The sequence below is a fragment of the Podarcis bocagei genome, assembly GCF_964188305.1.
Source record: "Podarcis bocagei genome assembly, chromosome: 9".
Taxonomy (NCBI): domain Eukaryota; kingdom Metazoa; phylum Chordata; class Lepidosauria; order Squamata; family Lacertidae; genus Podarcis; species Podarcis bocagei.
Window position 1 is genome coordinate 61,703,903 of NC_138134.1, and position 25,335 is coordinate 61,729,237.

At 40.5% G+C, this 25,335-nt stretch overlaps 1 protein-coding gene across 6 annotated transcripts in view; it reads right to left on the reverse strand.

The window, feature by feature from the left end:
* The window catches only part of PDLIM5 (PDZ and LIM domain 5), a 126,229-nt gene that overhangs the window by 55,129 nt on the left and 45,765 nt on the right, over positions 1–25,335 (reverse strand). For 4 of the 6 annotated variants that reach the window (XM_081207000.1, XM_081206998.1, XM_081207003.1 and 1 more), the window contains exons 4-5: positions 10,140–10,182; positions 7,594–8,036 (exon numbers count right to left, since the gene is read on the reverse strand). In XM_081207000.1, the coding sequence (XP_081063126.1) occupies positions 7,594–8,036; positions 10,140–10,182 (486 nt within the window). Of the gene's footprint in view, positions 1–1,268; positions 1,287–2,300; positions 2,316–3,160; positions 3,178–7,593; positions 8,037–10,139; positions 10,183–25,335 lie in introns of all 6 variants that reach the window. The other 2 variants (XM_081207001.1, XM_081207002.1) reach the window with 2 other exon arrangements.

Genomic DNA, 25,335 nt, shown 5'->3' on the forward strand with positions numbered 1-25,335 from the left:
ATTTAAGATTCAGTCCTGCCCTTTTGTTGCAATGGTTGTATATGATGTAATTTGCAATCGATTTCTACCTTACGGAATGCATGAACACCAGCTAACATTACAAAACGTGCAGCAACATCTTCTCTCTTTTTCTTGTCTTGGTTCACACATTAGCCTCTTAAAGAGATGCCATATTCTTGCTTTGCACCTCTAGAAGTAAAGAAGGGAGGCTCCATGATCCCCAGACGTAAACATTGCTTAGAATTCTTCGAATGCTAACTACCTTCCCTATTATGCCTACACTAGCAGATTTATACAAGACACACAGCACACATGAAATACTCGTGGAGCATTTCTCAGGGTCCAGCGTCTAAAGGGCTGTTTTTAAAATCTAGGTACCATGGCCTTGTATGCAAAGGAGCCACAGCACAAGTTAAAAAGAAACATTTTTAAAAAAGAAACAGGTCACCAATGAGAGTGGAATTTAGCACATTTGTTTTACCCTTAGTTTACCCTTAGGGTGGCACTGTGGGTTAAACCACAGAGCCTCTTGGGTTTGCCGATCAGAAGGTCGGTGGTTCAAATCCCCGCAATGGGGTGAGCTCCCGTTGCTCGGTCCCTGCTCCTGCCAACCTAGCAGTTCAAAAGCACAAAGTGCAAGTCGATAAATAGGTACCGTTCCGTCGGGAAGGTAAACGGCATTTCCGTGTGCTGCTCTGGTTTGTCAGAAGCGGCTTAGTCATGACCTGGATGCTGTACGCCGGCTCCCTCGGCCAGTAAAGCGAGATGAGTGCCACAACCCCAGAGTCGTCCGTGACTGGACCTAATGGTCAGGGGTCCCTTTACCTTGCATCTCATGAATCCACTCTTAAGGAACCATTGCCTTTGCCACATGCAATACTGACTTGCCACTGCCTCAGTCTCTAGCACAGTGGTGGGGAACCTGTGGCCCTCCAAATCAACTCTCATCATCCACAGCCATTGGTCATGCTTGTTGAGCCTGATTAGAGTTTCAGTCCAACAACATCTGGAGGGCAACCTCTGTTCTAGCAGTACTCAAAAGTAAGATGAAGACTATGAGGAGCCAGAAGCAAAGTTTGTCTGATTTAGAAGCTGCCCCCCTCCCTTTATCTGTTAATACAGAGGCTGAGTGTGCATATGGAGAACATTTTCCACCATCTGTAGATTATGAATAAGCCAACACTATCTTTCTCGCACAACATAAAAGCTCCATTTGAAGTATGCACACACTGCTGAACTACACATACAGGTGAGCTTTTGGCTATTACCGTTTAGGTGGGTTTTGCCTTTTATGCATTTGAAGGGCATGGCAGAAGTATGGAAAGAGTCCAGAATAAGGAGAAATAGGAAGAGGGGGAGGGAGGAGACAGAAGACAAAAAGAATTAAGAGCAAACAGTTGAAAGTTTCTGTATTTGATAACCAAATATACTTAATATATATTTCCCCCATTCTTCTATTTTTGCATTCTCACCCTGCCTTTCTGTCCCAAGCAAGAAGGATGCCATTACAGATATACACAAACATGGTCAAGTAAAGGAAATGGTCAGTACTGCGAACTGTTTACTTGTACACAAACAATCTCTACCATATGTGCTACAATGTGTCAGTATGGGATGAAGAACAGGACTGTTTACAAAAAATAAAAAATGCACAGGGTCTTGTGGACTTGTTGCCCCTAGTAATACGTCTGTAAATAGACCCAATACACACATAAAGGTAAAAAACGTAAAGGACCCCAGGACAGTTACATAAAAGGCAGTTCATTAACTGTTTTTATTGCTACTTTTCTCCATTTTTGTTTCTCATAACCTAGACTCGTTGGAAAAATACTTGAAATAGAAGTATTAAAGTATTAAAAATAGAAGCTTTAAACTCTCGGTCCTTAGATATATGTATAATAGCCCTCTTTGAGCAATAGTCTCCTTTGACTGGACTTAATTATCCAGGTGTCCTTTACCTTGAGCAATTGGTTCAATATGTGTGCAATGCACAATTAAATTTACCATCAAAAAATATTACAAAATTGGAGATGAGGAGGTAGGAATCCTTCTCCAAATAAGCAGCTCATAGCATTAACATGGGTCTTTTGGGGCATAATTTGTGTTCACAAAGATTTTGTATATTCTTATACAACTGTGTGATGTCAACTTTTTCTTTTTAACTGAAGCAAGCTATTCCTAAGAAATCCAGGGGTTAATTACAAAGAATAGCTACAAAATACAGCATTGTTCTATGTACTGTTGTGAGGAAAAACATGCTTAAGTAGTTAAGAGGCAAATTATATTAGTGAAGTACTTACACCTCATCAGGGTTACTGAAGGGAAGGAGGGACAGAACAACAGACAAACAATGGAGAAGATTCCAGGATGACGGAGTACAGATAGGAAATTGCATATAAAAGTGAAGCAAGAAAAAGTTAATAGAAAATTAATTAGGAAATTAGAGCAAATGAGTAAATCAAAATCAGTAAGATTTAATAACAGGCTCACTCAGAATCATGAAACTATTACGTTAAAAGCTAACAAGTATTGTGAATGGCAAAGGTTAGCATAAGTCCTTTTTGTTGGCCCTTTCTAGTAGTTACCAAGTTTGGTAGCAAGATGGTGCCACAGGCAAAGCTAAAGTTAAGAGTGCACTCGCTTCTTTTCACAAAGTCAATTTATAAAGTAATGATTTTAGTTGACTCTAGCCAGGAAAGTAGGGCAGGGGAAGCAGGTAGGAAAAAATGGGTACTAAACAAATCTTTAGCTATCTCAAGTTTAACTGCAACATGCTTGAGGCTGTAATCCTAAACATATGCACCTGGGTGTAAATCCCTTTGAACTCAATGCAGCTTACTTCCATGGAGACATGCATAGGCTTGTAGGATAAAAGGTCTAATTGTTACAATTTTTATAACAGTAAAATTAATCATTATATTATTGTTTCTGTTATTGCTATTATTATTACTACAAATGAAACACTGCAACAAAACTTCTTATTTGGTTAAAAAAGGCATACTGTGTGCAGCGTAAAAATGCAAACAATTAATGTTAATCACTTTTTAATAAGTGCTGCATTTGTCTTGCAGATGTTGAATTCTAAAGCACAACCGTCATGCATGCTACTTCTTAAAAAACATGAAAACACAATTCCACTCAAGGTGCTACTGATACTAACTTTGTCACTGTGGCTTCCTGCAAAAGAAAAAAGAGCAATCCGTATGTTTATTGTACTGACTTCCCTACTGCTGCATCCTGAACATATGCCAGGGTCACCGAAGTCCAAGTGCCTCCTCACATTTTTAAATGAAATATGTCAGCAAACTTGTAAGAACACATTTCGTTCAGTGTGGCGTCAGGTGATCGGTCTGATGCTAAGATAACGATGTTCATGCATAGGTTGTTGACAAGACAATAAACATAAAAAACAGAATGGCACACAGCAACTTAAAAACCAAGCCAGCCCATGCTGCAGTTGAACATAGTCCTCTCAGGATAATGATGAACTGATGTCTTGGCTTACCCCCACACACATGAACAATTTTTCCCCCCACTGGGAGTTTGCAACGTTGGGTGACCTTTTGCTAATCAGAGCTCATGTGGCATGGTGATCAAGGACATGTATAATGTGTGTGTGTCCTTGGTTCATGGTGATCAAGAACATGCATGATGTGTGTCTGTCCTTGGTTCATATCTCAGCTCAGACATGAATTTCCCCAGAGTGATTTTAGGTAAGCCACATAACGATCATAGTAGCCTACCTTGAACACCTATTGTAGGAAGTACTGGAATAATCTGAACACGGGGGAGACACATGACAAGGCTGAAGTTCTGTGCTGTTTGCTCTGCCACACCTAAAGCCCTTGCAGCTTGTTATGCTTGGGGCAAGAAGTAGGGGCTGACTTTATTTGTTTCCCCTGCCACCACCCATTTTTCTTTTTTTAAAAAAGGAAAGCCTAACTGGGTATAATGGAAGGGAAAGCAATAATTCTACCTCCAGGTAAGTGTGTCTATGGAACAAGAGAGATTTGGATCTACTCTCCAAGCATCACCCTGAAATGTCCTGTCCTGGGTCCTGCCACCACCAGAAAACTACTAGCAGTACTTTTGCTTCTGTTTTGTCTTTGTTTTTTTGATGTCTATGCTGGGTTAATGAAGGGACTGTATGCAGATAAAGGTGATGGCTGGCCCTGTGTGAGAGGCAAGGAAGGGAAGATCTCCCAGCGTGGGAGACTGGGAGAAGAAAGGGAAGCTCCCAGGTGAAAGCTGGGAGGGTCCACCTATTTCTGTGTGAGACAAGGGTTAAGACAGGCATCCCCAACCTTCGACTCTCCAGATGTTTTGGACTACAATTCCCACCATCCCTGACCACTGGTCCTGTTAGCTAGGGATCATGGGAGTTGTAGGCCAAAACATCTGGAGGGCCGCAGGTTGGAGATGCCTGGGTTAAGATCTACCTGCGAGAGAATACATTGCATTGTTTTTCCTCTTTGTTTTTCTGGTTTTTCTTTAGACTAGTCTGCTTTTTTATTGTATTGCTTTATGAGATAGATAGATAGATGATATAAATGATAGATAGATGATAAGACAGATAAATAGATGGTAGGTAGGTAGGTAGGTAGATGATAGATGACAGATAGAAAAAAACTACTAGCAGTACTTCTTCGCTAGCTTTCTGAAAGCTTTCTGCTGGCAATACCAAAGACTCTTCCAGGGGCGTTAAGTGCCATCCTGGCAGTGAAACTGCTCTCCAGCAATAGAGAAGCCAAGATTCCTCTGCTAATACATATAAAAGTAATGGCTGTTAATATGTAATTTCAAAAGTCTCTTTATATAAATACACTTCATGTGACACATTTTGATTTAGCATTTGTAATTTCATTTTCAGATGTATAGAAATGACTGAAAGTTCGTTTTGCACATAAAATGGCTATCCTTGCTCTCATTTTAAACATTGACAAGTTGCCCATTCATTTACCTTTCTTTTTGAAAAGTTTTTGTTTGTTTTTAGTGCAACAAGACCCTTTGTTGCTTTTGCTGTTTAAGAGACTGACGTGGCTACCCCTCTGAAAATAGTTACCTGAATTAGTTTCTAATTTCTGGAAGCAATTGTACTATAGAACTATGGCCTCAAGCCATACACAAAAGCATGCTTGTACTTAATCTCAAAGTGCACTGCATGTATAGATGTGACGTGCTGCGGACTAGGAAGACCTCCAGTAAACAGATTGTATTACTGAGGTCTAAAAATATTTATAAAAAGGGCAGTGCAACGTCTTGCTGTTTAATCAGCACTAGATCTCTCATGTGTAAGCAAATTCTTGTCACACTAATAATTGCTCAAGCATCATTTGAAACCATAATATTTTCAGTACACTTAAGCCCAACAAGTCTACAGCTATTTCTTTTTTACTTCGCTAGATAATATCAGAAACTAGGCTCTGAATAATATTGGAGAATTGGAGAATTGCTTAGCTAGACTGCACTGCTGCTAGCTTTTTGCAGTGAAGAATATAATGGATATATATGCTACCTTAAGGGAAGTTAGAATATATATATATATATATTTGTTCTGCTATTTATTCATAACACTAATTTATAAAACAGTTTTGGGGAAATGAGCAAGAAAGTACTAAGCTCAAGGCTCTGCATGTGACCCAAGGCATGTCAGAGCCCTTTCATATCTTCAATATGGAGATAATGGTATTGATATACTTTATGATATTCTTGTAAGAATTCCTGGAGATCATGTACATGAAGCAACTTAAAGTTATTTCTTAAAAATTATACCGTGCAAAGCATTATATTATCTAATGACCAGAATTTTCACTGTTTGCTAAATTTACTGGTTAGAAAGCAGTTTTTAGCCTGTCATCAGATTTCAGCTTGGGGGGCAGGAGGGAGAGACAGCCCTGAGCCTTGGCAGAACGAAGTCATTGTAATAAATTGTATTTGAATGCTAATTACCGCAGCTGAATGGCAGCTCCCATGTCTTTGCAAAAGATAGCTTTTCCTGGAAGGCTACAAATGGTTTGCCAAGATTTATTTATGTTTTTGTTTGCTTTGAGTTGTCAGGAACTCTTCCCCCTTATTTTAGATAGTGTGGAACTATAGCATCATCTGCTCATGAGAGTTGTAACAATTGCTATGCCATCTGTGCAACATAAGATGCATAAGGGTTGCATTGTAGGCATTCTGTTGAAGTAAATGTGCTGGCCAGGGTGGGCATTCCAGACACAAAGGTCAAACCTTTTATCTCTCAAAGCACTTATGAACTTTCACTACACTCATTAAATAGAGTGGAGCTGACTTTAAAGTGCACATGTACAAATTGGGCTAAAAAGGCTTAGTTTGCTACCTCTCTGTGTGAAACGCCTTCTCCTAGAACTTGGTCCATCTCATTATGCCTGGCAGGGATGGGGAACATATTTTCCTATAAAGGGTATATTTTCTAAGGGACAATCTGTTGAGGGCTGCATGCCAATGGTATAGGAACCATTACCAGTGCTATGTTTCTAGAAAAAGAGGTGCCAGAACTCACCATGAACCTACTTTAGATAGAGTTCCACCAAGTTTCAGCTGAAAAAAGCCCTGATGGTACCCATATAAACTTACCTGGACCCCATGATCATCATCTTAGGCCCTTCTTTATGTGCCTCCTCCATGAGAGGACTGGAGGGCAGTAACACAAGAATGGGCCTTTTCTGTGGTGGCTCCACGTTTGTGGGTTGCTCTCCCCAAGAAGGCTTTAGGTGCCAGGCAAAACCTTTCCTCTTCTCCCAGGTCTTTGGCTAATTAAACAATCTAAGGCCTTTTAAACTGCGTATGTTTTGTTTGTTTGTTACTATGATATACATTTTTGTGTTATAATATCGTAAACCGTCCGGTGATCCTCAAATGAAGGTGGTATAGAAATTTAATTTTTAAAAAAGGGTGGGTGAGACGGCCAACCATTCTCTCTCAATAGAGCTCCCTCTTTTTTTATCTCTCTTCATGTTGTGAAATGGCAGATTGCTCTTCGACTAATGATTTCCCTGGAGCACTTTCCCTATCTCCTCTTTCCATCATTCCATCCTTTTGGCCTACTTCCCATTTCTGCTAGAGTCCTCCTTATCCCTCACCCACACTGCATGAAATTAAGCTGAGAACCACAAGCTCTCCACACCTGGCCTCAGTAAAATAGTACAAGGTTAACTGCTGTGAAAGGATTAAAATAAGAAGCAAGTCACATGCCTCAGTGTTTGATGAAATCAAGAATGTCCACAAAACCTTTCCACAAAACAACATTGTCTATGCCACATACTTAGAACTTGCTCAATTGTCATTTCATAGCCCCGGGGACCACTAGGAACTGCAGTTTTGTGAGAGGACTGAGGTGTCTCCATCACATAATTCCCAGAACTCTCACCTAACTATAGTCCTTAGGATTCCTTTGGAAAGGCATTACAATTAATGTGGCTTAAAAGCAAGTAAGTTATTGGATACGCAGCCAAATTTCATCGAGAAGCTTGTTTAGAAAACAAAAAGGTAGAAAAACAGGTTGATAAATTGCCTAGGAAACCCTTTTTAAGGCCACCAAAAGAGGAGGAAAGGTTTCCTGAAACCACCTACCCATTTTGCTCTTTACTGTCACCCTGGTTCTCTCTGAATCCTCTTCGCTGTCCCTCTGCCACCTCCTGGGCATTGTCGTTGAAAGAGGTGTTCAAGGATGCATTGTGTGGGGGCTGCCATGGGATATTAACTGCAGGTTTAGCAGCGCTCAGCTCAGGTGAACGCTGGTCAGCGTTAGACTTGGCGTTAGCATGCAGTCCGGAGGCGGTGAATGCAGTGGGAGGCGTGACATTGGCCAGTGGGGTAAGGGAAGCATGTGATGAAAAACTCGCATGAGCTGGAGTGAAGGCAGATGATGGCGATGGAATGGACGTGATCTTGGAAGCTGACATAGACCCAAAGGGTCTTGGGGCCTTATTGAAGGCTATGTTGGCTGTGGATGAAACTTTGGGCACGACTGCAGACGGAATGGGCACAGGCTTAACTAGTTCCTTAGGCTCTACCTATGTGAAATAAAAACAACAACAACACAAAAATACACAAGAAAGCCACACGGACACACACACACACATACAAATGGCATGCAAAATATAAGTGCCATCTGTTGCAGTTTCATCTTGAAACACAAACTGATGACCAATGAAGGATTGCCCATTACATAGCTTTACCCACAAAGCACTAGTTCTAATCACACACGTGGCATGCACTATTGAGGAGAAAAAGTTGAACACGCATGAGCTGGGAACTGACCAAAAATATTCATAATTGACTGGGCTCGAGTGTTGAGAGATAAAGGAGACTCACCCAGTGCAAGAATCAGAGATAAGTAGTGGAGGATGCAAAGCCCAACATAAATACCTTCATTTTTTTTGGCCAGTATTGAATAAATATTTTGCTATTTTCCAATGTGACCAAGGGAGTTCTGGGCTTGTGTTTCTTGAATTACCATCTCCCCGTGAATCACTGCCAACCTCTTTTTGATTCATGGTGATTTTTCACAAGCAGTTTGCTATATCACATGGGGCTGTGCTGCTCAAAGTGTGTGCGGGGTTGTGTGTGTTAAAAAGTTCTCTTAAACACATCAAAGGTCCTCGCGACTTTTAAAATAGTTCACTGTGCTGTATAGCCTTCATTTGCACACTTCTAGGAGAAAAGTCAGAAAAGGGCACCCAGAATTATAAAGGGAACAGCTCAACTGTTTTCCTAGAAGTTTGTAAAAGGAGGCTAAACAGTAAAAGGAACGTTTACAACATTTGTGGCCTTTCAATTTAGAGAAAAGCCAAGTGAGAGGACACATGACAGAGGTGAATGGAAGTATCTATGGAGAAAGTAGACAGAAATTCTCTCTCTCTCTCTCTCTCTCTCTCTCTCTCTCTCTCTCTCTCTCATTGGGATACCCAATGAAGTTGAATGTTGCAAGATTCTGGACAGATGAAAGAAAATACTTCCTCCCACAGTGCATAGCTGAATTATGAGATTCACTCCCAGAAGAGGTGGAGATGGCTACCAACTTGCGTGTCTTTGAAAGAGGATTAGATAGATTCAAGGAGGATATGGATATCAGCAGCTACTAGCCACAATAGCTCTGCCACTACTGTCAGAGGAAGTATGCCTGCGAATACCAGTTGCTGGGAATTTCAAGCAGGGCTGCTTTAGAGCTCAGGTTCTGATGGCAGGATTCTCATGGGCATCTGGTTGGTCACTGTGAAAACAGGATGCTCAACTAGATGGGTCTTTGATCTAGCAGGGCTCTTCTTACCAATAAGACAGAAATTGCTGGCTGCACTACTCTACTCCTTGGGTTGTTTAATTAAAAGGTAAATTTTCATATTTGTTCTGAAAAGGGAATCTCAATATGAGGCATGAAGCACCTACCATTTCCACATTTAGTGGTGGGGTGGATTTTTTTTTTGGGGGGGGGTTATTCAGCTAGTCATGAAACTCAGGTTTAATAAAGTTAGATGGAATCAGACAGAAAAGGAGTATTCAACTACTAAAAAAGACAGGGACAACCCTATCACAAGTATGTCCCTTTCAAGAAGCTATGTTTTCTGCCTTTCCAGAGTTCTTTTTAGCTACTGTATGAACTGTGACTTAACATCCAGGCCCCCTGTATTTTGGAGACTGAAGTCATAGCAGTCTGTGAGGAAGATCTAGCAAATGTATCCTCAGTAAAAAAAACATAAAACACAGCTGCACACTCAGTTCCTATTACAAAGACACATGAACTCCATAATCTCCCAGAAAGCTTTGCACATGGTTAAGTACATTCTAGAGGTAAGGGATCAATGGACTAGGTAGTGTATGCATGATGTTAACATAGTTTGGTCCTGATTGAAACAGGTATTTCCTTGGTATTGTTGCTTCTGTGCCCAGCTTTGAACTCCCGTATTATCCTAGTGCATAAGTGGCTATGGCCTGCATACCATGCCCAGTCATCCTCAAAATGAATGCAAAGATAGGGCTTTACAGATCAAGATAAACGTCTTGAAACCCCATTTTTGTTGCACTGGAAGAGCTCTTCAATTAATACATGTTAAGAGAAGGATTTCAAGGAGTTAATTGGTTACAGTGATACGCCCCTGGATTTGAAGTGGAGGACTTACCTGTTGCACAGGTATGGGATCAGGTTTCGGAGCAGAAGGTGCTCTGAAAGAAGAAAAAAAGAACAGGCCATGTAAATTCTAAAGAAACCTACCACACGTAGTTCAATAATCTTCTAAATCACTATATAGCCTCTAACAGCACAATCCAATCAAAAGCTAAGCAGTTGGGAACCCACTGATTTAAGCAATGCTTAATTCAAATCAGTGGTATTTGTCAATGGACCCACAGAGCTTTACACAGTGTATTAGTTTTCTTAGAATCCAAAGTCTTATTTCAAACCACAAGAAATCAGTTGCTTAACTTAGTGTTTGAATAGCAAAACATTTGCATTCCAAAGTTGAAGAATGACTTCGGAGTATATTGGATGCATTTGAAACTGAAACATTTCCATGCTTAAATTATGACAGAGAACCACACTCCAATGGGTTAGCCAACAGAAACCACACAGTTCACAGTCTATAAGGTGGTGGTGGCAGATACAGGAAAAACACATGTATTCTATCATCCAGTTATAGTCAACAGGTTGGGCTTCCCATTGGATACCGGTGTACCATGTACAGGTATACATTTTGCCACTGAACTGCAAGTAAAGAAAAACCCAAGGAGAATTTAGAGATTCCCAGAAAGGCAAAACACTTAGGAAAATCAGTGATTGAATGGGAGGAATCTGATATGGTTAGAAACAATTTCAGAGGGGTCTCACTCTTCCTTACTGGATCCGTACTAATTAACACTAAGAACAAATAAGACTTTGGCTGGATCTAGATACGTTCAAAGAGGTGTTTCAGTTAAATGCATTGTAAACTTTGTGTGAGAAATCAGGCTGGTAAAAACGGAACTCAACAGCGCTATCTGGTGTCACAGTGTTATCATGTATATACAAGGCATATAAAGCGCTTTTTCTTTGCCAGTGTAGCTGAGTCCTTTGAGAAGCAGGTTTGTTCTCCTGTTTCAGAGACCATCCAGTGGGAACATCCAATGAAACATAACTACATGGCCCCCAAAATAAACATTTGGATAAATCAGTGTTAACATGCAATTACAAAGTAGTCAGTTTATAGAAATACAATGAAGAAATGGCCATGGTTCAGTGGTAAAACACATGCAGAAGGTCTGGTAGGGCTGGGACAGTCCCTGTCAAACCATGAAGAGCTGCTGCCATTTAGGAATATGCTAGAAGGGCCAGTGTGGTTCTGTATTAAACAGCTTCCTAAGTACATAGAAGCAAAACTTAAACAAAGGCAAAGCTTCAACTATAGCTGTAGCTAATGAAAATGGTTGCTTTCTCCGTAGTTGTACATATAAAATGAAAAACATGTATTGTTCCCATATTTGCTTTCATCAGGTCTGGCACAATGGAGTGGAGGAAATCAAACTACAGCGTCTAGAGTTTCAACTAGAATCTTAAATCTCGACTCTCCTGTTCCAGAAAAAAATCTTTTCTGCATGCAAATGGAACACTTCAAATTACCATGTTTATATTTGATGTCATCCTTACAACATAAATATCCAAAGATATGGTCCAGGCCCCTATGGCTGCAGTGCCTGTATGCAGAGGGGTTGCCAGAGTATTAAATAAAGGCTTATTGCCCCCCCCCCCAGCACACACAACATACTGGGCAATTATGGGGATTAGGAGCCCCTCCCTCTTTGAGTTTGAGTAACTTGTCCTGAGGGGCATGCAGACGTCACAATCCCAATATGAAACAAATCTCCCACAGACATGCAAGAGAGGTTTGCTTCAAACCATTTCTATCCCAGCTATTTGCACATACCAGTTTTGTTTACTAAAAAAGCAGCATTTCTATGGCTCTGCAGCTGAACCTAAAATGCAGAATTTGCACAGGCAAGGCATAGCATTGAACAAATTCCGGTGATAAAACTGAATGCCTTACAGTAGGTTTCTTATAAATTTGGGATTCAATTACTTACCACCACCACCACCACCCTCCCCCTTAACACATTGTGGTTGGAAAATAACTATCTGCCCAGAGATTCCTGAAACGTTCTAACTGTTATTACTCAGTTCAGGGTATTGTGTAAGATGGAACACAGAACCATATATAAGAATCAGTTAGGTCATCAAAATACGAATGAGAAAATTGCTGTGGTTGTGAAAATTGACGAGGAGGGGGAAAATAAAGACGGGCAACACTTAACGATGGAAAATGCTTTGGCACAATAATATCCATGTATATTATGTTAAGCGTGAATTCAAATGAATTGCTGATGTGTTAAAAATGAACAGACCCCATTCTTCCCTGGTGTAGAAGAAATCCATGCTGATGTGAAAAGAGTCTGACTACAAGACTACATGATTGTGGCTACTTCTGCAAGTCCTTCCCACATCATCATTGTCCTGGCTCCTGGCTGGAATGTGATGGACTAGAGAGGAGCCACATGATTTCACCTCCCCTCCATTTCCTAAACTCAGCGCAGTGCAGCATTATGCTTGCACCAACGTTAATAAAAATGGTTAGGTTTAACCAGAGTACAAGAAACTCCTTAGAACGCTGCAGTGTTAACACTGGTGCAGATGTAAAAAGAATTAGCAGAAGTAGAAACTGGGATGTTTTTTCCTCCTGTCTTTCACACACAGCCACTAGGACTCCCTTTAACCTCAGTTAAGAATTCTGAAATGTTATGTCTGCACAGAATCAAGGCACCTTTATGAATTACTGGGAAAGAAACCACAATATCCATTGGGAGACATTTTTCATGCGTCTCATTATAATTCGCTGATTAGTTGATGAACATTTAAGAATTTGAAAATGTAGTTAAGTGCTTCTCTACAAGCACTGAGAAATTATTTGTGTACTTTATCTTAGCAAAAAAAAAGTTTAATAATAATAATAAAGCATTTTAACAAGTGGCACCATGGTGCCATTAACAACCAACACATCACATTATATCTCTGTCCTGCCTTGGTTTGCTACAACTCAAGGCAGGATACACAGTGTTGCTGGTTGAGGAACTGACCAGACCAAAACCTGCTTAGCTTCAGCAAGTTGGCTGCATCATGCACTTTTAAATAGGAGGTTCACAAAGCACCAATAAATGCAGGTCTCATTGTTGTGAGAACTTATAAGACTGTTATAGCTGGCACAACAAGGCACTCCTTACACTTATTTTCCTGTGTGATGGGAAGGGAGATACAGTAAAATCCCTTCAAATTGTACCAGCATTCAGCACAGCCATATATGAAAAATGAGGCAATGTGTTCTTTGCTACAGGAAATCTAGACCAGCAAACTCTTCGTTCTTTACATTCTTGTTTTATTCACCTTTTCCTGCTTATTTCAGACATAAAAATAGGTTAACACAATATGAAGAGCTCTGGCAAGTTATCCAGCTATCTGGAAATGTTTGTGCTTTGCCAATAGCTGCATTGTTTCAGGTTATAGTAATTTCAACTGTGGGTTTTTTTAAGCAACTAGAAGAAGTGGGAAGAGGGGGGAGCCAGCTAGAGGGCAGCTATTTAGCTAAGTGAGACCTGAATTCAACTCCTCACTAAGGCATAAAGCTTATTGAGATAGGGCAGTTGGCTCAATGCCCCCTCATCTCACATTAACTAACCTTATAGATCAGTTGCACCACTTTTAGGTTCACATTCTTTTCACCCTTCTGTAATTGCTCCAAGAATTTCACAGCAGCATATACAGTAATTCATAAGCAATTACCTTAACCACACTAGCATTATTACTGTGATACAAACAGAGGTTTAGTAGTAACTGTGATGAAGTTGCATTGTCAGTTGAAGAAAATGGGTCAGCAACAGAACTTCTTTTTTAAAAACAATATTCCACTTTTGTGAGCTGAAGTGAAAGGTGTGGTTGACCAAGAAAAACCATCACATGTTGCCCTAGTAGTGTCTAATATGTGTGGGCAAGGTAGGGGACACTGAAAACACAGTCCAGGTAGAGTGCAGGAAGTTAGAAGTTAAAGGACAGGAAACCAAGATGCAGGGAAACAGCGCACATACTGGATGAAAATACTAGAGCCCTTAGTCAGAGGAGATGGAGAAGACAGGTCTGAAGGAAGCTGAGGAAGAGTACAGCTGTGCAAAAGCCTAGCAGGGCTTAAAGACAAGAGAGAATGATGGAAAGAAAAGAGTGTGAGCAGACAGAGGACATGGTAAAGGAAGTGAGGTGGGGGAGACAACAGGAGATGACACTGAAAGGGAGGAACCTGGGGAAACAATAGTGTGATGAATGCAGAAAGGAGGTGGCTGACAAAGGGGTGGGGGAGGAATAGGCCGGAGGCCAATTTCTAGTTTTTAGGGTAGAAGCTGTGAGCTAATGACATCAAGTAAACAGATATGCAAAGGATGGACTACAGCAAACCATACAGAATGAAAGCATCTACATTATATATCTCCATACTTTCTTCTCATCACGTGGTTTTCCAAGACACTCTACCTTGTAATAGGGTAAAGAATTATCAGAACACTTTTAACTACAGATGAACAAAAATTTATTTATCTTTGCACGCTCAAAACCTTTTGATTCACACTTTTATTATCATATTGCTTCTAAATATTACACTCAAACTTCTAAATAGCTACCACACACAAACCAACATGATGCCATTAACTAGTAAAATTAAAAGCCAACATTTAAATCTATCAAATGCATTTTGACCAAAAAAAAAAAAAGAGGTCCTCTTCAGCAGCTTAAAATGATGAATTCCTTAAAAGAACTGCTCGACATCTTCAAGATCTGGATGGGCTGGACCAGGCTTTCCCTGTAATGAACTCTCTCCATTTTCACAATTCCTAAAAGAAGGTATATCACTTTTAAAAATACACAAACTAATGTCCGCTTACATAGAACCATTACGGTGAACAATTCTCATCTTGTAATCTAATCTGTATGTATACCTACGTTGCTATCAAAACAGATGGAACAAGGAGAAAATGGAAAGTAGCAACTAGATTAGGTAAAACTAAGCAGAAAAATATTATTACTGATTTCTGGCTAACGTGGCAGTCTGCCAGTCACAATGTTATTCTCTTTCTACATGAAAGACAAGACTCAAAACTTTTGCCACCATGTGGTGGAATTTTCAAATACTGACAGTTTTAAAGAGTTGGAAAAACTGCCAACTCTGCTAGAACCTGCCCACAAATCCTTGGAAAAATTGTTACACTTTCAATCCATCCACCCCACAATGTACCTCCACTTTCGCATTCACATGTGTATAGTATGACACAGTAAATTGATTTAAGATTACGCACAACAACGTTGCTCAACGAGTAGTTCCCCCATCTCACTAATCTAGTTTGTGAACCATGTCCCCCCCCCAATAAGTTTCTTAGCATTTGATTCGACAGGCAGTATCTTGTCCTTGAAAAAAACAGTGGAAAAAATCAAATTCAATTCCTGATCGCTGGCATAGTTTAGAATGTGTGAATGAGTAGTGCCCCTTGGGCACACATACTCCCTTCCTTATCCTCCACAGCAGCCATGATTAATAGCAGCTTGTTGCGATGTCCAATCCTGAACAAGCAACGGATACTATTAACTATGGTTTTGTGAAACAAGGCAGCTTCAAACCATACCTTAGGAATCTGGGTTGTTTCAACAAACCATAGTTAAGATTAACCACAGATTGGATTCCACCATCACAACAAGCTGTGGCTAATATAAAATGGGGGGAGGAGAGAGAGAACCTAATTGAGGACAATATAGGACATGTGGGTAACAGGCAAGCCCAGGTTCTCTGCTGTTCATTTTCGTAACACTAAGCCATGGTTTAGCATTGCATTTAAAACACAGCCTATAAATGCAAAAACCATCCATGGAGTTAAAGATGGGGGAAACATAACATATGACTGATTATCAGCAGCAATTTAATTAGAAAAAGTAAACCAAGAACATATAACAGGACCAAAGGATTGGCAACAGTTTCAATTTGGAAATTAACAATTATTTCAATATAAGTATGGTAAAAGGATTTTAGTCACTGCGCCACATGGAACTAGCATATGAATGTTAGTGTGCCATGCTAGAACATAGGGGTCAAGCAAATAATCTTTCTGCCCTTTTAACTTAATTTCTATGCATGCCTTTTAAATAACCCAAATATGCTCTGTACAAATAAAACCTAGAATAGCTGGAATATAAACTTATAGTGGACATTGCTTATTTGTACAAGCAATTACTTTTCCATGTACTAAAATAAGGTGGATGTGAAGAATCGCAGCTATTAAATGGAAGCCAGTTTTGCCCTTTCATCCTAGTTGAAGTATCTCAGCAACTGGGAGTAAAATGCCTTTCATTGCTTTTAATTACAGTGATATAAAGATGCCCAGGTATAACTAAGTACCATTCATCTTTCCCAATGAGTATTAAATATTTTTTATTACTTATTCTTCTTCTCAGCTAATGAAACCATTTTTCTCCTTTCCACATTTCTCTTGCAGGAAATTATAACGTTCCTTCTAATTAGTGTGCTTGGAATGCACATGGCCTAAAACTCATGGCAGCGCATTAAAGGCAGTTAAACACTCCCGGGTATGGTTTGCCTTTGAGGTAAGTCTTTAAAGAGCTAAATTTAAAAAGGGAGCACCTTCCACACACAATTTTTTTTAGAGTTGTTTTATCTGGAATTTATAACAGCTTTACTTGCCTCGTTTTCTTAAAATTCTGGAAAGTACGCTTGCAATCTGCTCAGTTCATATTCTTTTCCAATACCAAGCACTATTTCCCAAGCACTGCTGTCAATTCCCATGCTCTAATTGCAACCATACAAAGCTTCTAGCAAACATTCAAACTGTTCACTGTCATTGTTACAGCTGGCTTTAATTATGTTCAGGATAGTGGAACCAAGCCTGTGGAACTCCCTCCCAACTGAGATTGACAGGCACACTCCTTGCGGAACTTCAGGTGCATGACTAAGACTTTCTGTTTCAGCAGTCTTTTAAAGGCAGTGGAAGAAGAAGAAGAAGAAGAAGAAGAAGAAGAAGAAGAAGAAGAAGAAGAAGAAGTAGTAGTAGTAGTAGTAGTAGTGTTTGGATTTGATATCCCATTTTATCACTCCTCAAAGGAGTTTCAAAGCGGCTAACATTCTCCTTTCCCTTCCTTCCCCACAACAAACACTCTGTGAGGTGAGTGGGGCTGAAAGACTTCAAAGAAGTGTGACTGGCCCAAGGTCACCCAGCAGCTGCATGTGGAGGAGCGGGGAATCAAACCTGGTTCACCAGATTACAAGACTACTGCTCCTAACCACTACACCACACTGGTTCTTTGGTTTTATGATTTATTTATTTTTTTACAGTTTTGCTCCATTTTCTGAGCATTGTTTTATGCATAACACTTAGAAATGCAAATAATAAAGCAACACAGAACTGTCTTAAACGATCAAACAAAATGTACCTGCTGCTGTGTACTCTACTGCATGTATACACTGTAAAAGAAAACGTTGACCTGCACCAAATGCTATGGCGTATGTGTGCTATTCCTTCGTGGAAGAGATAACTGTCTAGGAAAATAGTCTTGCATAAGGTAGGCCAATGTAGTTTGCAAATGTTCAACACCAAGCGTCTTTATTTTCATTATTTGGGCTACTGCGATGTATTTTGATGGGATTCCAAGTACTGTACGAAGTGTCGCTGTAAATCAGGCATAGGCAAACTCGGCCCTCCAGATGTTTTGGGACTACACCTCCCACCATCCCTGACCACTGGTGCTGTTAGCTAGGGATGATGGGAGTTGTAGTCCCAAAACATCTGGAGGGCCGGGTTTGCCTATGCCTGCGGTAAATGCTTGCTTACTTGGATAACGCTGGAAGGAAAAGCAGCTATTTGTAAACCAAGAAATCTCCTTGAAATCTGTTTAAAGAGTGCTTTTCCATGGCAGAATGCCACATTCTGCTGTAAGGGATGCCTGCAAGTTAGCAACAGAAAACCTGTAATCAGTGGTTATATGGTTCAGGTGCGGTCAACAGCTCTTTAGTGAAAACAGAAAGAAGAGTGAAATGAAGCCTTAGTAGTAGTAATTCAAGACGCTGCCTGGTAAACCCATGATGAATGCTTAGAAGTGGATATTACCAGCAAAAGGGAATGCATCAGTACCAAGCCTCCTCCCTGAAGTGCCTCCACTTCTCTTATTCTCCCTCTGACCTTATCAGTCTTGGCGTCTCCTCCTCAGCCCCCAAGCTCTGCCTGTCCATCACTTGAAGCCATTGGCTGGTCTGCTATGATGTCATAATGAAAATCGGCACCCTAGGTACCCCGGAACTGAGTGTTTAGGAGGTTATTCGAGAACTTAAAATTTGAATGCCATGGTCCTTAAGAGCTGCTCTGAGTAAGTTGAACTCCTTCTTCCCTGGCAGTACATCATGGCCTTTTCAGTGACCCCTTGGAGCAAAGTTGTTGAGCACAGATCCTTTTGCCAGCAAGTGACAGACAATACTTACAGCTTGTATATAGCAGAGGGCCCCAAACTGCTGTGTTAGCTGCAGTTGAATTAGGAAACGAGTGTGGGGAGTACTATTTCAGCTAGGTCAGGACACACATTCTTTCGAAAACAAAAGATCCATCATCCAACTTTCGATAGCTTTCGCACATTAATTCTGCTGCTGTCAAGAAGAGCAGATTCCCAGCTATGGGAAAGAAATCCAGCAGCTTAGTTCAAATGCCCCACGTGAATTCTCTAGTGAGCCCTCTGCTCACCCAGGGGCTTATGCCCAGGAAACCAACATGGCTTCCTCCTTCAATGCACCTATAGCTATGGCTCAAATCACCAGTGTTTTAACACAACTGGGGAATGAAACTTGTGCTTGCAAAGTAGCCATTTAGTACAGCAGAATGCAAGATGTGACCAAATGTGATGGAATGAAACAATTCCCCTGAGGGAAGGGCTGGAAAAACAAACAAACCATTTTTTCAAGTCCAGACAGTCTAGAACTTGAGAATTCCCTAGCTTCTTGAAGGTTATTTATTTATTTAAAGGGTTTCTTCTCTGACCTTCATAATAAAATACCAGAGTGGATTTCAACAATGTAATCAGTTTTTGCTGTCCGTTTGCTGCCAAAACGTCCTGCAGTTGTTCTGGGTGGGGAAGGTGTTGCTTTATATATATTTTATGAATTGTCTGTGTTTGTGTGAATGTTAAAAGCACGAAACCATTATAATATTAAGTATGTTTCAAGTTGCTTTGAGTTGCTCTGTGTTACAAGTTACCAACATGCCAAATAAACAATATCAAAGAAAACCGTAACGAAGCAAAACCCAGACAAGATATAGAGGAAAGTCCCGCAAAAACCTTAAGTATCAAAAGGCCAGCACAAAGAAGTGTGTCTTCAGAGTGCAATAAACACTGTGTAATGGAGATGCAGAGGAGAGAAGATACATGATTTAGGGGTGCCACAGAGAATGCCCTTTCCTGGGCCCCCATTCCCTGTACTTTAGGAGGCGGTGGAACTGCCATGAGGGTACCCTCTGCCAATCTTAACATCTGAGGAAGTGGGGTCTCTAGGGAAGGCTATGTCAGATACTTGGGGTCTAAGTCTTTTAGAGTTTTAAACATTGCCAGCTGTAAAATAAACTATCATAGTGCTGGAGATCAGGCCAATCTTCCTCTGGATAGCCAGGTCCCAATGCAGAGTACAGTGGTACCTCTGGTTACGTACTTAATTTGTTCTGGAGGTCCGTTCTTAACCTAAAACTGTTCTTAACCTGAAGCACCACTTTAGCTAATGGGGCCTCCCACTGCTGCCGCGTGGCCGCCGCACGATTTCTGTTCTCATCCTGAAGCAAAGTTCTTAACCCGAGGTAGTATTTCTGGGTTAGCGGAGTCTGTAACCTGAAGTGTATGTAACCTGAAGCGTATGTAACCCGAGGTACCACTGTACTTCAATCAGACATCATCATACCTATTAGGATTTAGTATTTTAGGTGTGAAGCGCTATTTCTCTCCCAAACTTTAGAATACTGGAAGCAAATACTTGTGCAATTTCATACGTAGTTTTTTGCACTTTTTATCCACCCGTTTCCTAACTCCTTTGATTGCAGGAAAAAGGGGAGATCAGTAAAATTATGTTTCACATTCCCATATCCAAGCTAGGATACCTTATTTCTCTCTCCCTCCCTTCCCTGGCTTCCTAGAGTTTCTTACAGATCAGTCTGATAGCTCAGATCCTGAACAGGACCTTGGCGCTTACAAAGTGGAGGTGTGGAACCTGTGGTTTTTGCAGATGTTCCTGGGCTGTAGCCATCCCTAACACAAAGTCAAAGAAACTACTAAGAGATTTGGCAAATGGCCAGAGATTAAACCCTGATGGAGCTTTTCTGTTATAATTTGAAGTCCATGTAGCAAAAGTTGCTTCCCGTGGGTCATTCGGGAAATATTTTCTTGGTACAAAGTTTGCTAGAGATATTAACACCTCCAACCCACTTGGAAATTTCTATGGGGTATTACACCATCCAGACTATGCAATGACTGAATATGCTACTTGCACCGCTAAGCCAAACAACGAAAATATGGATTACAAACATCCAAATTTGAGAAGTGCTCTCACATTTTCAGGGGCATGATAGCTCTTTTGACTGCAACTAATTCCCTTCCATTTTCAGACATGTTCCTAGGCTAGTTAGCATGTCTCTCGTAAAGGTTATGTTACCAAGTCCATGGAAATGTGCCAGCACATTCCCTCAGGCAGAAAGCATGAGGAAACCTATCTGAAGATGCCTCCGTCATACCTTCCTTTATTATCCCTGCCAGCTACTGTGCACTTATACACTGGACCTGTAACTACTGTATGGCTCTCCTTAAAAATGAATGCACTCAGACACCACAGTTCTATACATGCTTACTCAGAAGTTAAGTGCCATTCAGTTGAGCTTATTCCCTAGTAAATATTTTTAAACTGGGAATTGTGTGCAGTTTAAAATAAAGAGCTTGTTCACAATACAGCACATTTAGCTGTTAATCCACTTTCTCCCCATTCAAATGAGACCCAGGTACAGTGGTACCTCGGGTTAAGTGCTTAATTCATTCTGGAGGTCCGTACTTAACCTGAAACTGTTCTTAACCTGAAGCACCACTTTAGCTAATGGGGTCTCCTGCTGCCGCCGCACCGCCAGAGCCCAATTTCTGTTCTCATCCTGAAGCAAAGTTCTTAACCTGAAGCACTATTTCTGGGTTAGCGGAGTCTGTAACCTGAAGCGTATGTAACCTGAAGCGTATGTAACCTGAGGTACCACTGTACTGTAGTCTACACCCACAAGTATTTGAGTTTGTATGTGTGGAGCAACTTCAGTTTTCCTCACTCATACCAGAAATGTTCCCTTTTGTGTTTACCACCACTTTCCAAATTTGGTGAATCTGCTGATTAAGTGCTGTACCAACAGGGCATGCACCTATTGTTGTTGTTATACTATTATTAATAATAATGTAACACTTTCTCCCCCTGACAGTTTACAGATAAAAACAAGAAATGCTGAGGGTTCCCACGGCACTTGTCATTTCTGACTCCACCATCTTAGCAGCTAGTCCATCAATAAACTGCTCTTAAGCTTGTGAAATTTCCTAAAATCTTCTAGGCTGTATTTTCCACACTAGAACCCCATCTTGGATTGGGTCACAGGAAAAATCTGGACTCCCGCTGTTACACTCACACCAAAATAAAAAAAAATAAAAAATGGTGTAAGGGTTTAACATATCCTTCAAGTGTTCCAATTTTTCTGGGACACTCCGGAATTACAGAAGTCATTGCAACTTCTGATTTGATCCTGGAATGTTTCGTTTCCCCCCCTCCAGTGCTGCTGCTGTTGAGCTTGGGAAGGAAGACGAGCTGGTAGTGCAGCCAGTGCTGGCACTCACTGCAATGCTGCTGACTCAAGTGGCAGCGCCACACAAAAAAATACACACCCCAATTTTCATCAGAGTAATGTTGGAGGGTATGAGCTTCTACTGGAAACTGTATTCAAGTGTGTATTCAATGCAATCATCAACTAAAAGAAAAATATTTCATTAGGATCACAGTATATTATTTTACAGCTTGACAATGAGCCTTTAGCTTAAGTGAAGTGTTTTGCATGGTACTAAGCAGCTATTTTTAAGGAAAGAGTACCAACAAGACTAAATGTCACCAGGGATTACACCACCACGCAAAGCATTTGTATTATTTTAAGAAGTTAAGATAAATGCTGGCCAAACTGGCATTGTTTCCCTTTGTCATCTTCTCCCTATCCCAACAGGCAGAGCTTAAAATAAATGTACAAGGGCAATAGTGCCACGTTCTAAATTCTGTTTGGCAAATCCCAACGCTGGCTGAATGCTGTGCTAAAGGAGCTATGCATTAGGTAGACCGTCTGACTCATCTTTCCCAAGTGGGAGCAAAGGGGTGGAGAGAATGGGGAGCAGCAGACCTGGTATGATTTAACACATTTGCACACACCACTGCTATTCCATTGCTGTCTACACAATGTGATCCATGGTAAGCAGGCTTCCTTCCCTTCCCAAACATGCTCACAAAATCTTTCCACCCGTAGTTAGTAATAAAAGCTGCACATGCAGGCCTCTGGATTGTTGGAAATGTACCTAGTAGAAGAAGCACATGAAGTTTGGCTGAAGGAGTGAAGAGAATTTTCTCGAGTGACAGCAAAAGGTCTAATTTAGACTGTGTGCTTTTAGGACCAAGGCATTAAAAATGTTTAAACTGTGCCATTCTTAAAATTGGTGTTTTTGTTTTTTTAAATTTAATAAAATTTGTATACAGGTTAAGTGCAAAATAAAACCTCTGGGTGATTTATAAACTCTTGTTGCTCCTCATAGGTGATTTCTATACAATCCATTCCGGGGGGCTGGGGATATCTATCTGTCTGCAACAGACTGAACAAGTAAGTAAACATCACTTAACTAGTGTAATCTGGACGAAGTAGGTTAAAACATGTGAAGAAAGGAGTAGTTTTCTGTAAATTCTTTAAGACAAGATTGAAGATATGGCCAACCCAAGACTTTGGGAACATGGAGAGTAACCAATAAAAAGATCTTTGTCTATGCCATAGTAAATTTTTATTTTCTGTGATGACAACACATTTTTAATGATTCACCATGGAAGAAGTATCAGTGTTGTTATTTAAGTGTGTGTGCGCGCGCGCGTGTGTGTCCCACTTGATTGTAATAAAACCTCAAAGTGGCTTGCAAAAACAAAAAAGAACAAGCGGTAACACAAAAATTTAATACACATGGGCTGCATTTGAATGCTAAGTTGTTTTTTTAAACCATGGTTTGTTGAAAGAAAGTAGGATGTGTTTCACAGAGAGCAAAATAGCGGTGGTTTGTTTCACCTAATGTTGATTTTATTTTCTAAGAGACTCTTACCTGATACCTCTGTAGTTATGCAAGTTTCTGAGGCAGTGTGCAACAAAACAAAACAAAAACCTGTGAACAGTGAGTTCTGATGTAACTAGAAACCATGGTTATCACAAGCCAAAATTTGTAAGTCAGCTTCAAACCATTGTTTCATACTCTGGTTGACTAGACATAAACAAACTATAGTTAATTGTCCAGAGTAGGTTAAAAAAAACCACAACCACTGCTAAGGTAAACAAACCATGGTTCAGCATTACATGTGAACCAGGCTATGTTGTCCAAGACATCCCAATTACTGGTTACAAGTTAAGAAAAATATCACAACATTCCATTTTAAAACTTGTGGCACAAAGACCACATGTAGCACTGCATATTTTGGAGAGCTTCAGAAGTGGTTTTGCAAGACGTTTACCTCAGACATTTCTCTAACCTTTAGTAGCTAATTTCAAAAAGCAGCCTTTTATCAAAAGCCTGATGACAAAAGCTCACCTTTAGAATGTAATCCAGTAAGAATTCCAGTTCCCTGAGGTAAGAACGACAGAGCTTGCCAGGCAAGAGGGAGGAGCGGTAACTAATGAATGCCAGCCTCACCAATTAGTCTGTACAAAGAGGCATGTACATTCTAGCACAGACTTTACCTTAACTAAATCAGTTCGACACAGTACAATATATTTCAGAAGGTTGTAGCAATTAGGTTGTAGTAACAAATAGTTTTTCTTTTAAAAGATGGTTTCACCATTCTAGATAGCTATGCAGAGGCCCATTGAATGCCCTGAGAACACCCAATCCTGCAGTACTGTTGATGTTACGGAGGTGTGGACCTGATCTGTAATCTGGGTGCAGTAACATTAGGATCATTATGTCTGTGCAAAGCATTCCCTCCCGCAAAAAAAACCAAAAAACACAACGCTGTACAGAGCATATGAAATAAGTATACAGTTTATACAGTTCCTCAGCTATTTTGAAGGCCTAAACTCTGAGGAGGCATCCATTGCACCAGAAGATCAACGACATCACCTGGGAAAGGGATGTGTGCAGACACCCATGTGTGCATTGCAGTATGTGCCAGGTTTTTTTCCTGCAAGTTAAGTAGATTTAGATATTTACACAGCTGGTATAATTTTTGCTATTTCAGTTTTTACAAATAATTCAGCTTGGGTGTCTCCCCCATCCCCATCCCAAATCTTGGATTTCTGTTATGCATTTGTTAGGGGAGGAGATGAAGTAAACTAGAATTACAGCACTGTGCAACATCTGAAACTCTTATCATAAGCCTTCAAGTACATGAGGTTCCACAATGAAGGACAGTGTAAAATGGGGGTGGGGGAGAAGAGGAAGGAAGGGAACAGGCTAGACCAGCGATACACACACACCCCTTCAGCTGCTATGGCTCTTTTGAAAATTGCATTCCAGATGACTGAACGTCAATCATCAAGGAAATAAAGGCAGCTACTGTATTAGGATGTCAGGTGAATCAAGTCTTTACGTCATTGCTGCAAGTCTGGTGGCTAAATACGGGAACAGAGTCGCTTTGGAATGGCTAATCCTGCATTCCACAGCTAACTGGAGAAGAGATGCTTTCGCTTCATAATAGGAAGTAGTCTTGCCTGCCTGTGAAAGAGAATTGGAACATTGCTGTCATGGGTCAGCAGTTTCACTTCTATGGGACTTAACAAGGATGTTACATATTGAGAGGTTTGTTTGTTTTTTGAAGGGGGAAGCCATTTGGCATTTCAGAAATAAGAATGCTTTGTGCTGTCATTTGGTGCACTTAGCAAGTTAATCATTGGGCAGTAACTGGATGGCTCAATGGCAGTCACTAAATATACAAAGTATCTCGGGTATTGCCTGGGATGTAAAATGTTCTCATTTCAAAG